Source organism: Puma concolor, chromosome D3 (assembly GCF_028749965.1).
Source record: "Puma concolor isolate L17-30 chromosome D3, mPumCon1.1.hap2, whole genome shotgun sequence".
NCBI lineage: Eukaryota > Metazoa > Chordata > Mammalia > Carnivora > Felidae > Puma > Puma concolor.
Window position 1 is genome coordinate 92,033,352 of NC_141678.1, and position 12,717 is coordinate 92,046,068.

At 51.1% G+C, this 12,717-nt stretch overlaps 1 protein-coding gene across 5 annotated transcripts in view; it reads right to left on the bottom strand.

The window, feature by feature from the left end:
• Positions 1-430: 430 nt before the first annotated feature.
• Positions 431-12,717, bottom strand: part of ZNF516 (zinc finger protein 516) — a 125,246-nt gene continuing 112,959 nt past the window's right edge. For 3 of the 5 annotated variants that reach the window (XM_086683238.1, XM_086683239.1, XM_086683237.1), the window contains exon 4: positions 11,535-12,098. In XM_086683238.1, coding sequence (XP_086539364.1) covers positions 11,905-12,098 — 194 coding nt within the window. In that variant the 3' untranslated portion in view covers positions 11,535-11,904. Of the gene's footprint in view, positions 4,714-11,534; positions 12,099-12,717 lie in introns of those variants that run through there. The other 2 variants (XM_086683241.1, XM_086683240.1) reach the window with 2 other exon arrangements.

Sequence of the window (12,717 nt, forward strand, 5' to 3'; positions counted from 1 at the left end):
TGTTAGTGCCTCTGAAGCCCCAAGTTCTGGATACAACGATCTCATCAGACTCAGGGGTTCCTTATGTGTCCATCCTGGACGTCCTGCCCTGCGCGGCTCTAAGAGTAGGCGTGGTGAGTGTATTTGGTGCGGGAAAGAAGAGGTGAGCCAGGGGAGAGAAAGGAGAAATGCATCGTCTCCTTCAAAAACAAACAAGCAGTGTGTATGTCCTACAGCCTACAAAAGATTAAAAAAAAAAATACTCTGGCCGTCTTGACACATTTTTAGATGAATTATCTTGTGAATCGTGCTAAAACTCCCCTGCTTATAGAAATAAAGAGCACTAACGCTTTGGTGTGTGTTCTCCCAAAAAAATAGAAAACCACAGATCAAGACAGTCAAAGGATTTAAGCCACCTCCTGAAATATGGGAAAAAGGTCTTACAAATCTCTCAAGAACTCCAAGATCTTTTTATTGATTTCAAATTCCAATAGAATGAATATGTTTTATCTAAATATTTTTATCACATAACTGAAACATTGAATTATTTTTTTCAGAAATAGAGTTAAATACATCAATCTAGTTACAAATTCTAATATAAAGAGTACAAAATATAATGTTATAAATTGTATTTAAAAAAAGAAATACAAATTCTATGGTCTTTTGCATTTTACTGCCTCAAAGCCTAATTAGCAAAGTTGATGAAGAATGAACAGCCTCCCTCAGTCCCGTCACGCAGGCCCACGGGGGGCTCTGGAGGGCACTTAAACCACCTCTCCACGTCCTGGCCTGTGATTTTTTTTTTTTTTTCTCAGTGAACAAAACGTTCTGCAATTAGAACTCACCAAAGTTAAAAGCAGTAAAACAGCATACGCTCCTTCGTCTGCAAAGTGGGAAGGAAAAGTTAGGCAAATACAGTCCCTCCTTTCTGTACATTACGGAAGCCTCTCAGGGCTTGGCGGGCGATGGCTTGTTTTGCGTTGAAGCAGGATTACTGGTGAGGAGAACGTGGCCATGAGAATCCAGGGGGTGTAGTATCCTCGGGCACAGATGGACAAGCGCTGTCACTTTCCACAGAAAGTGCAATATTTACCCTGTGAGCTACTCCCTCTCTCTCTCTCTCTCTCTCTCTCTCAGTGGGAAGAACAAACAGTTCCCTGAGCCAGCTCCCTGGGAAACACCAGAGAGACACCTGTTACTTCCGCATTCCACACTACAGCCATCCTAACCGAGTGCTAAGTCACTATATCTGTGTGTGTGTGTGTGTGTGCCCCCTTACATAGATGTTTCTAGAACGTTACATAACCCGTGACAGAGTGGCCAAGTCTGAAGATGGCTCTTGACACACTGGTCAAAATTGACATCGCTTGACCTGACCCAGCGGCCACGTTTAATCATCAGCCAGAGTGACTTCCTAGAGTACCTTCTTTGCAGGAAACCAGTGTCTTTCTTGGTTTAAAAACTAAATGAGTCAATATCGGAGAGACCTCTCAAAGCACTTAATACTTTTCAAAACTGAAAAGGCAAAATCCACTTGCCTTGAACATTTGTACTGTGTTTAGACCAAGGTGCAACGTATCCGTCTGAGATGCCAAGAGACCTTCGGAAACCGGGCAGGGAAATGGCACAAGAGGGGACCGTCTTCCAGAGAAGAGGCTTGCCTGCCGACTTTTCAGAGAATTTACATGTTCATTCTTCAAATTAAGGAATATGAGTGAATAACCTGAAAGATTCCTATAAGCTCATTATTATTTATGTGTTATTTGAGTTCAACAACGGGTAAGAGACGTGAGCGGGGAGCAGGAGAGGGCGTGGAGGAGAGCCAGACGGACAGAGCCGCGCCGGGAGCAGCGAGAGCGCAGGCGGGGGCGGGGAGATACACCGAGAAGCTGCAGTGTAGACAACCAAACCCTTTATTGTCTAAGTTACATTAGACGCCAACACTGTAAAAATCCTGTTGAGAAACAAGGAAACAGCAGATCGGTAGAGGTAGTAGAAGTCTGTAACAGTCAGAAGGTGACCTACAGGAGAGATCATGCGGAAATTATCATTCGAAAAACAGCGAATCAAAACATATTGGCTAAATAAATAAGAAAACACAAATCATATTAAATACTATGGCCAAACTGACATAAACGCATTAACAAACCAACACAATACTGATGACCAGTGGAAGAAAGAAACCACAGTCAGGCCCGAGAACGGTGCGCCTGCCTTGGAGGGCGGCTTCCTCGGAGGGTCCTAGACGTCTGTGTAGTCACGTGAAACCTACGTCTGCACTCTACGCACGCACAGTTCCGTCAGCTGACTTGGCTGCGCGCTCTTCAACGGGGCCCCAGGCACGCACCCCTCTCTCCACCGGGCGCCCCCGGGAAGCCGGCTCCCGGGAGGGTCCCTCCAGCTCCGAATGCCAGCTGGGCCCCGGTGTGCCGCTTCTGGGACAGTAAGAACGGACACGACACTTCCTCCCGTGTCACTTTGGGAACAGAGTTGCTTTTAATAACTAGGACACAGAGAGACAGACAGGACTGAGTCACTAGCCCCTGTGCATTCCTGAACCGTCACTGCTCACGTTCAGCCAAGAAAACGAAATGCAGAATTGATCGCTTTGGGGACCCAGGCTATCAAAGTGATCAAACATAAGTCAACAAAAAGGCATTTTGCCTTCCAAGGTGAACAGAGGAATGTGTCGCTGCAACTTTGCTCAAAACGACTTTACAGAACGGTCTATTCCAGCTGCGTAACGGTATCTGCATGGACATCCCAATTACACCAACACAACAGATCATTCTGGTGCAAGAATCATCGGGAAAAAATAAGTAAGAAAGTTACATACACACACACACACACACACACACACACACACACGTGCACCTGTATACACATACACGTGTATACGCGCATGTGTGTGCACACACGTGTGTATGTGAGCTAGCCAGTTACGTTCCATGATCTGCAAGTGTCACAAGGTAACCTGAACCGTCAAGTAATTTAAACTCAGTAACAAGTAGAATCCAGAACCAAACATTAACTAATAACAACATCAACAATAATAATAATATAATAATAATTCAACAAATCATCAGAACAGGAAAACCACACGTCAGGGTTTGTGTATGTGCGCGCGCACGCGTTTCAACAAATCTTTGTATCAGAAGCCTGTTTCCTACAAAAAAACTGCACGAATCCATTACTGTATTAAGTAAACTGTCGCTCTCACCAGTATTAAAGGTTAGGATAATTTCTGTACATGTAAAATTATTGCTTTTTTGAAAAATATATTTAGCATGCTTGTTTTTAATCCATTTCCTGCCTTTACAAAATTTCACAATTAAAAAAAACCTAGTAAAGCTTTTGCAAAAAATTTCACAGAACATTTTCATTCAAGGCAGCAGTAACTTTTGATAATGCATAAAATCATATGTGCAAAAATCTGAAACTCTCAGAAATATTACCATCACACACAGTGTCACGGTAACAGGAAAAGAAAATATTTATATCTGTGGAATACAATTTTAACTGCATACACTGCACGGTTTAAGATCCTTTGTTACGGGCCTTAACCCCCACCACAAAAACTTGCATTTGCGGGACTGAGGAAGAGGTATATAAAGCCGCCCCCACCCACGGGCCTGGGGACCTCCACGTTCTGGGAATGAAGGAACTCATCCTGAGGAGGGCCCCGGGCCCAAGAAGAAAAGACACCGACTTGCTGGGCTGGTGTAGGGACAGACGGGAAGGGGAGGGAGGGGGAAAAGAAGGTTCCAGAGCACCAGGGCCCCCAAAGCTGCTCAGGGATTCTCCTGCCATCACTAAAAGGGTGTAGACCGGGGGGAGGGGGGGGTTCAGTGGCTGGAGCATTCGTGAAGACAGGCAGTTCCTTCGTGAGCAGTTTACAGAGTGTAGCCCTGTTACAAAAAGGTCCTGAGAATAAACAAAGAAGCCTGCTTTTCTTAGTGTTTAACTAGCTCTTTGCCGAAGCAGAACGTACGTCCTCCCACAGATGTGTTTCCTCCGCGGGCTGGCCGAGCACAAGGGATGGGAGGGACGGAAAGAGCCAACGGGGTAACGCGCACGGGCCCCCCAAGGCCACCGGACAGTCAGGCCCTCGTCACGGGCCCCGCCGTCCCCGGCGCCACCTCCTTCCTGTCCTCCGCGGACTACTTTAAACACCCGCCGCGACAAGGCCGAGCTGCGGCGCCACCGCTCCGCCGGCCTCCGCTCGCCACCGCGCGTCCGCGCGTCACCCGCCAGTCCCCCCCCCGCCCCGCGAGCACCGGCCGCCTCGACGCGGCGCTCGGCCTCTTCGGTCTCTGCCACGCGCACACGAGTCCCCCTCCAGTGTCTCCGACGCGGACGCCCGTGCCCCAGCGTGCCCGCCGCCACCACCGTCTGGTCTAGGAAAATACGGGCCTGGGGCGGACAGCACACGTGTGCGCGGAGAGCAGGCACGCGTCACTGCAGGGAGGCCCGTCCTCGTTTATCCTTCAAGGTCGCTCAAGGACAGGCGCCTCCCGTCGGCCTCCAGGGCCGCGCGGCCGCTGCGGGCTGTGCGGCGTCCGGTCGGGAGTCCGGTGGCTGTCCTCGGCGGGGCGGTCGGGGTCACTGTCGGTCATCCACCAGGGGACTGCTCACGGCGGTCACGGGGCACCGGGGTCCACTGGAAACGCGTCCTCAGGTTCCCTTTCCGAGAGGCACTGTCTGGACGGTATCTGGGTTAGAACGGTCTCTCCCCTGGAGGAGAAAAAGCAGACAACAGAAAAGCTCATTTCTGCCTCTTGGGGTCCGAGTGCACTCTTCCTGTTAATTTTCTCACCAACACCCAAGAACGCAAACGATGACCTGCACGCGGCAACCCCGTCCGGCCGCCGGAGAACCCCCGACGACCCCGCACCCCCACCCCACGTCGGCGGTAACTCCCTTTACTCGAGCGGGATCTAACTGTGCCCTCCCGCGCCTGCAGAGGCCGCTTTGGACCATCGTTTCCAGCGGCTCAGAGAGGATCATTAGGCTTCTCTGTTTCGCATGTAAGGAAGGCCAATAACAGCGTCTGAACCAGCTCTGAAGGAAAGGTTCAAGGTGGCCAGATGGAATTGGGCGAGGGTTCCAAAAAAAGCAGAATTTCGCAGTACGGAGCGGGGGAATGACAGTTCGACAACGAGGCTGAATCGGGCCACACAAACACAAAGAGAACAGCACAGCTCTCACGTAGGTCTGTCAGAACCGAATTTCCATAAATAATCACCACGTTGGAAAAACAGAAGGGGCATTCTCAAGTCAAGTGAACTGCAGGCTAAAAATGGGAATGAACGTGAGCCCGTAGCTTTTAGAGAAGGCTCTCAAATGACACGCGAGGCGTCGCTATTTGAACAATGGCGTTTAGGATCTGAGGACAAAAACAACAGTAAGATTAATCTTACTTAACTGCATTAACCTTCAGCTAAAGTCGTGATGAAGTGAAACCTGCCGCTGGAAATTAACATGCACGCACCAACTGGAGCGAGATTCTAACCGGTTTCCAGCGACGCCTACAGGAGCCCTAGAAACAAGTTGGGGGGGAGGGGCTGGCGGACACAGCAAATTAAGTGCTTCTCTTCCTCCAATATCGGCAGAAAACTCCCATTTAAAACCAGCCCTACATTTCGTGACATCTCCCAGTCGAGTCTGAAGGCCGTCAGAAAGACACGCGACGAAAACGTGGGGGTGGGCAGTTGGGGTGGGCACAGGGGTACGGACAGAAGCTGATCTGAAATGCAGGAAACCGTAACTGAACTCCCTCCAGTAGATGGTGAATTTCCTGCAGGAAACTGAGAAAGAGGTTTCACATTTTTGCCCAGCGACATCACCCCGCGGATAGAGTCATCAACAGGGTTCTTTCAGAACTGATTCTAGATGCATTCAAGGAAGGAAAACGGCCTTTGGGTTTGCCCAGAGCAAAACGGGAGCGAGCGGTTGTTAGCCATTAGGGGGTTGGCCTTGGAAGTCTCTACGGAGTACCTGTATGTAGCAAACGAACTTGCTGGCGATTCCAAGCCATCTGGACCTTGTACACACAACAGAGGCCACACCCCCGAGGGGCCACCTGGACTTCTCCTTGGGGCCAGAAAACACACACTTGCCCTGGGCAGATACAAAATACCACTAGAGAGTTAGCAGGAAGATGGGCCTCCCTACATCAAGGGCTGAAGGTTTCAATTCCAGAGCTCAGAAAGTTTTAAAAATGTGTATTTTAAAAAGACTGCAAAATCTGGATAACCCTAATAACTAGGTTGTGAAATTTAGTCCATAAGTCTAGACACACAGATGCCTACTGTTGCTTTGTAATTGAAGGGATACGTTCCAATAGCATCTCATTTTTTTAGGGAGTCATTTTTACTTGTTGATTCTTTGGGACTAACGTTTTACTATGTCATACAGCTGTCCTTCAGGCTTTTTAGGAAATGAATGAAATTCATCCGAGAAATCGGGCTAAGGGGAAACGTAGCTACAGAAGCAAGGAGTTCCAGAAACACTTAAATTCAGCGCACACACAGGTTGCTTTCTCCCTCCTACAAGACAGAGTACTCAGAAAAGGAGAAGCAGGTTTACAGAAAATTTGGCGCTTTTTTTTTTTTTTTTTTGGCCACCGTGTAAATTGTGGGCTTTTCAGTAACGCTGAAGTATCCTTCTTTAGGGCATTTTGATGTTCTAGGGGTGGAGACTGACTTCTGGAACTTGATAAGCCATACGGTTTTCCCTTTTGTCTTTATAAGCTAAGGGAACGCACATGCCCTCGTGTGTGGGGGTTAATGGCATAAACACAAAAAAAGCCTGTCCCCAACCCCACACACACATGAATCTCTCACCCTTCAGACAGATGGGGACAAGACTTGCATCAGACACGCGGTATAGCGCCCGATGCATGACAACATCACACACAGCACCTCACTGACCAGGACGTCCACCCAACGAACCCCCGCAGGCAGGAGCTCACGCTACGGTGCGTAATTTTAGACAAATCACTCACTATAGTCACAACTTTTCACAGTAGGCTCCACTTACAGAAAAATGGGTAACGTGTTTTAAGATGTCTGCTTGGGTGTTGTGAATAACAAAATCGCTTAGACAGATGCGCTGAATTCTGAAATTCGATCCGTGGTGCTGAGAATCTCGAAGTCGGACGACAAGAGATTCCACACGGACTCAAACAGGCCCGCGACGTGATTTCTCCATCGTCTGCGTCGTAACATCCGTGGCCAAAAATGAGATAAATTAGGTTGCCATTTATTTTCTCATTTCCTGGTATTTTGATTAAAGGAATTATTTCTCCAGCTTAACTATTTTAAAATAACATTTAGAATAATAAGAAATAAACTATTAATCATAGTCTTTAAACTCTGGCAAGAAACCTAAACAAACTGAAACACCAGATTTCGTATTTCAGCAAAAGTCAGTCTGGTCCTTTAAATCCAAAAGCCAGGTAAGTGCAGGGAGAGAGGGTTGATTTTTCTTGGTTCTAAATATTATTTTCATTTCTGATGTTTAACAACATAATGGAAAAAAAATTTCTTCCCAACACACACAAAAAGCCTCCTAGGTTCTTTTTTTTTTTTTTGTCCCCCTACCATCCATGGGACAACGATACCCATATTTCAGCCTATTATTTTCAAAGCATGCTCTTCCTACTGATGAATATCGGTGATTACTAGAAATTAAACATTTACTGAGTCACCGAAAGCTCTGACAAAGCATCCTGAAGGTGACAATAGGCACGCAGCTCTCCTCTCGTGTACAATTCTGCTTGGAATACTAGCTCCCTGACGCCTGCAGTTTAAATCACATGACAAGCAGAAGGGACACGGGGGCCTTTATTCCTGAGGGAGGGGGAGAACTACCCCACCGCCTCGGCCATGTTCCGGTCATGAAGATCCCTGCACCTCCAGAACCCAGGCTCCTGCGACAGCAAATGCAAAGGAAGATCCTGCAGAACAGATCCCGTGACCACGAGCTTCCTCCTGGAAACTCTTCCGTTTAACCCACATCTTTAGCCTCTAAGGATCCGGGAATCCTTGCCACTTGGCCTACGGGAGCAAGGAAGGCCCGTTAACCAGCGTGCGTGCGGGAAACAGACTGCTGTCAAACACACAGCAAAAGAAAACGATTTCCCTTCTCCCCAGAGTCTCTGTTCACTCTGACCTAACTGCACCAGACCCATTTTGGCATATGGACCTCTTGCCTGTTAAGCGGTTCACTCGGACGCAGTCAGACGCTAGGACTTGTCACAATCTCCTAACACAGAAAACCCAGACGTTAACAGGCAAAGCAAGGGCGGCCGGCGTATGGTGGCAGGTGTAAAACGAGGTCCTCCCAGCCCAGAGCCACAAACCAGGCCCCTACGTCTGCGTGGCAAGGCTTTTCTCAAACGACACATCCTCTGTCTAAGGAACGACCAGTCTGCGAAACAAAGCGAGACGGAACAAGAGCCCTTCCAAGGTTCCGACAGAGCTGGGAGACACCAAGGGAAGAAAACGGCCATCGAGGTTGGTTCCCTCGCACGGTCTGTGAGCAGGCTCATCGGCGACGGGCGTGAATGCGCGCATCCCCCGGGGTCCACGTGCGTGAGCAGCGCACACCCACCCGTCCCCGAGGCTCCTCCGGTCACCTGGGACGGGGTCGTTTCTGGAGTAACGGACAGTAACAAGTGACTCTCTACCCCGGCGTGGTCACTCCCACCCAAGCACAATACGTGCTGCTGTCCTGACCTTACCGGGACCTGCGTGGAGTCAGGCGGAGAGACCCGCTCTGCGTAACCCGCTATCTCCACCGTCTACAGCGTCTAGTTCCCCAAAAGTGAGTTGGCTGATCTGCGCCGAACGTCCATGCTGGAAGCTGTTAGACACATCTCCTCCTCCCCAGTCAGACCCACATACTCGGCTCTCCTGCTGGACATCCCTGGCGGGAACCCCAGGAGGCACCCCGACCTTGGCTCAGACGTGACCTGGAACCAGGTGCGTTGGGCTTCTCGCTGCCAAGCTGTGGCCTCGGGCAGGCCTGCTCCTGAGAGCCGGTGGCTGCGGCCAAAACCAGGGTCGCCTGGGTCCCTTCCCTTTGCGCACGTCCCACCGCGGTGCCCAAGAACACCCTTCTGCTCTCTCCCAGCCGCACCCGACCTCAGGGCCCCGTGTCTCTCACCGATCAGCCCCCGCACCCCCACAGCAGTGCTCAGCCGCCTGTCCAGAACGTCGCAACACAAGACACAGCACCAACAATGCCATCTTTGCTCGGGGCTCCCCAGGGCCCAGAGGATGCCCTCCGTCCTCCAGTCCTGCCGGACTTCCCAGGCCCCTCTCACAGAACATGCTCCTGACCCTCCGGGGGGCTCCTGCGGGCAGCCCCTGGCCCTGCACGGCCTTCCAGATGCCCCAGTCTGGGTTCCAGGACCCCCACCGACTGGCCCCCTTGCCTTGCTTTCTTGTCTAAACCACCACCTGCACCTTAAGAAACAGAGGAGCACCTTGTCTGCCCAGTATTCGGGTCGTCTCTGTGTCACAGAGCCTGGCACGTGGTAGGTGCTCAGGAAACACAGTCAGCCAAGAGTAAACGGCTATTTGAAAACAGAATTCGCATCCATGATGAGCATCTATAAAAGTCCATCAACTGTGTCACATCATAGAACTCCTGCAGGAATACAGGACAGTGCAGGATTTAAAAACACAAACAAACAAAAACAAAACCCAAAATCCACAGTTTCTGAAGTGTCCAGGAGAAGACCGGGACTCCTATATCAGTTCACGTTGGCAAAGCACACCCAACGTGGAAAAGAACACGACTGGGTAAGTTGAAGGACTCCCGTTCCAGACAGCCTCAGGACCTGTAGCATACCCTAAATCTAGCGCGGCAATTGTGGTTTTTTTTTTAAAGTACGGCAGCTACAGGATAAGAAAAATACGAAGGCTTAAACCTCTGGGACCGACGTAGTTTTCAACTATCTTGGCAGACACGTCTCCTTGGGAATTCTTAAATTCCAAAGTTTGCTAAGGAAGCAGAATTTCCTTAGAGAACCAGAACATTCAGTGATTAGTCAACAAAAGCTCCTTTAAATCTAACAGAGGACAAAACCGACGAGCAGGGGCCATGACCGCAAACTAGCTGCCACAGAGGGAGAGGCAGATCACTGTGGCGTCAGCGTCACCGGCCTGGGCGAGCGCCGTCCCCAGGCCAGAGGGAAGGACGGCTGATCCACCGAGGGCCTTGCTCAGGTCCTAAGACCCCAGCCCTGCACCTCCGTGGACCCGAAGTCAACAGGTCAGTTAGTAATAAGCGTAAGACAGCAGAACCTGAGTTTACAGAGACAAAGAAACAACAGAAATAAATCTTTTCTCGCTCACAGTCAAGGATGAGGAAGGAACAATTGCTAGGAGTTCTCAGCGCAACTCCAAGTGGCACAGAAGTAACTTCAAGTACAGTCTTAGGGATTCGCTTCGTTGATCTATTTCTCCCCGTGACAGAAGCATTTTTAAGAGGCTTGAGTAGAATCAACACGCAGCAAACAAACTCAGGTGTATTCATTCCTGAAGAATCTCGCTGAGTTATTCATACACCTGCCTGGCGCTTCCCACCCCTTGCCAGACACTCTCGTCAAAAAGCCGCGTCTTCGGTAGATTTAACGGGTCACCTATGTGCACAGGAACACTTTGGACTGACTCCAGGTGCAATCTCGATATGTAATTCTCCACTTACGGTGCGACTTTGTTGTTATTCATCCCACAAACACATCGCGGTGGCTCTTGTCACAAGAAGGTTTATTTGTTAAAACGGAGAGTGCTACCTAATTCGGACTGAGGTCACATGTGTACGGACACCTTTTAATTCCGGATTCAGAGAGATGTTACCTAGTTCATAAACTGTCAGAGCATCATGACATAAGTTACGTACATGCTAGAACTGTAGGTTTTATCGAGACAGAAATCACTTACTAAAAACCTGTAACACGTGACAAGGCATTTTGTCAAAGACATCAAGAAAAGGCTCCGAGCAACAGCTAGGAATTCTCAAATTGCCAGAAAACACAAAAACAAACCTCTGATGAGGTAGCGTCCATTCTAAGGTCAGCTCTGTCCTTATAGCAGCGACCCTGTAAAGCTGTTCCGTTGCTAACCTTCCCCTCCAGAGAAACAGACCAGAAAGGCTCTTGAGATGCCCTTGGCACCTCAGTCCGCGTCACCGATCTCAACAGCCACACGTCCCGCAGACGGGACCGGAGCCACGAGCTCGATCCGTCCCCGACAGGGTGTGGACGCCTGCTCTGGTCGCAAATCATCCACGGGGAGGGTGTGAGGACGTGGGACCTTCTAAGACAGCCCGTGGTGTCTCCCAGCAGAGCACCACTCACGGGGGATCCGAAGGAGCACCGCCTCAGGGAGAGGACGCAGCCGAGGAGCACCACCCCCAGCAGAGCACCGCTCACGGGCGATCCGAAGGAGCACCGCCTCAGGGAGAGGACGCAGCCGAGGAGCACCACCCCCAGCAGAGCACCGATCACGGGCGATCCGAAGGAGCACCGCCTCAGGGAGAGGACGCGGCTGAGGAGCACCACCCCCAGCAGAGCACCGCTCACGGGAGATCCGAAGGAGCACCGCCTCAGGGAGAGGACGCGGCTGAGGAGCACCACCCCCAGCAGAGCACTGCTCATGGAGAGTATAAAAGTACTGCTGTGGAAAAAGGACAGGGCAAAATGTGTCCGCCAACAAATTTATGCAAACACATCTGGGGAGAAAAGCATGTGTTTCTCGTGTGCCCAGTCGCCACCTGTCTCCCCCAGTTCCCTCACCCCCAACAAGACCAAGAGGAGCCACGGACCTGCTGTGTCCACATAATTCACGGCCACGACAACCGTCAGCGTCTGTCAATCGCCCACAGACTGTCCCGGAAGGGCTGTGCTCTGAATCAAAGCAACGCAACGTTATTTACACTTGACGTAAGAAAGCGCCGGATGCCCTGGCGAGGAGCACCCAGCACGCCTCTTCCCAGCACCGCAGTGAAGCCCGACATCCAGTTAATCGGAAGACCTACTTGTTTGGGGGCGTCTGCGGAGGGGGCGTGGGCTTCAGCACTTCGGGGGCCGTTAGGCGCAAACACCACTGTGGGACAAGGGACAAGGGGGGCGTCAGCGCAGGCGTGTGCCCGCTTCTTCGTGACGCCGCGTTCCACGAGGCCGTTATGATAAAGCGCTTTCACACGAGAGACACGAGCGCCTCGCCTGTGGCCGGGAAACACCAATTTTCCTTCAACACTCACTCGAAGAGACCGGGCTAGTGCTGCCGGGGCCGCTGCCCTCTGCAATCCCGACCTCGCTGGCGAAGGAAGCCACCACTGCCACGACTAATTCCCAGGGTCTGTGCAAACGGACCCTCCCCCGCATCACTCACCATTTGGCCTCTGTCACTCGGCATCACAATGGCTGGTGCATGCGTCCTTCACACTTCTGATAAAGACCCCACCCGCCCCCGTGCCGGGCAGTGTCCCCACACACTGCTCCAGGCACACGCGGTCTCAGGCGAGCTGGGGACACACGGTCCCAGGGCCGCACACCGCTGACCGGGGGAGGGGCCCTGGGTCCCCACCGTGGCGACCGGTCCGCACCAAGGAGGACAAACTCCCAGCCGTGTGGCACGCTGACAGGGGCACCGTGACATCGTGTGCTGGTGGCGGCAGAATTCATTAGCATGTTTGTTTCCGAGGACCCTGCTCTCTAATGGA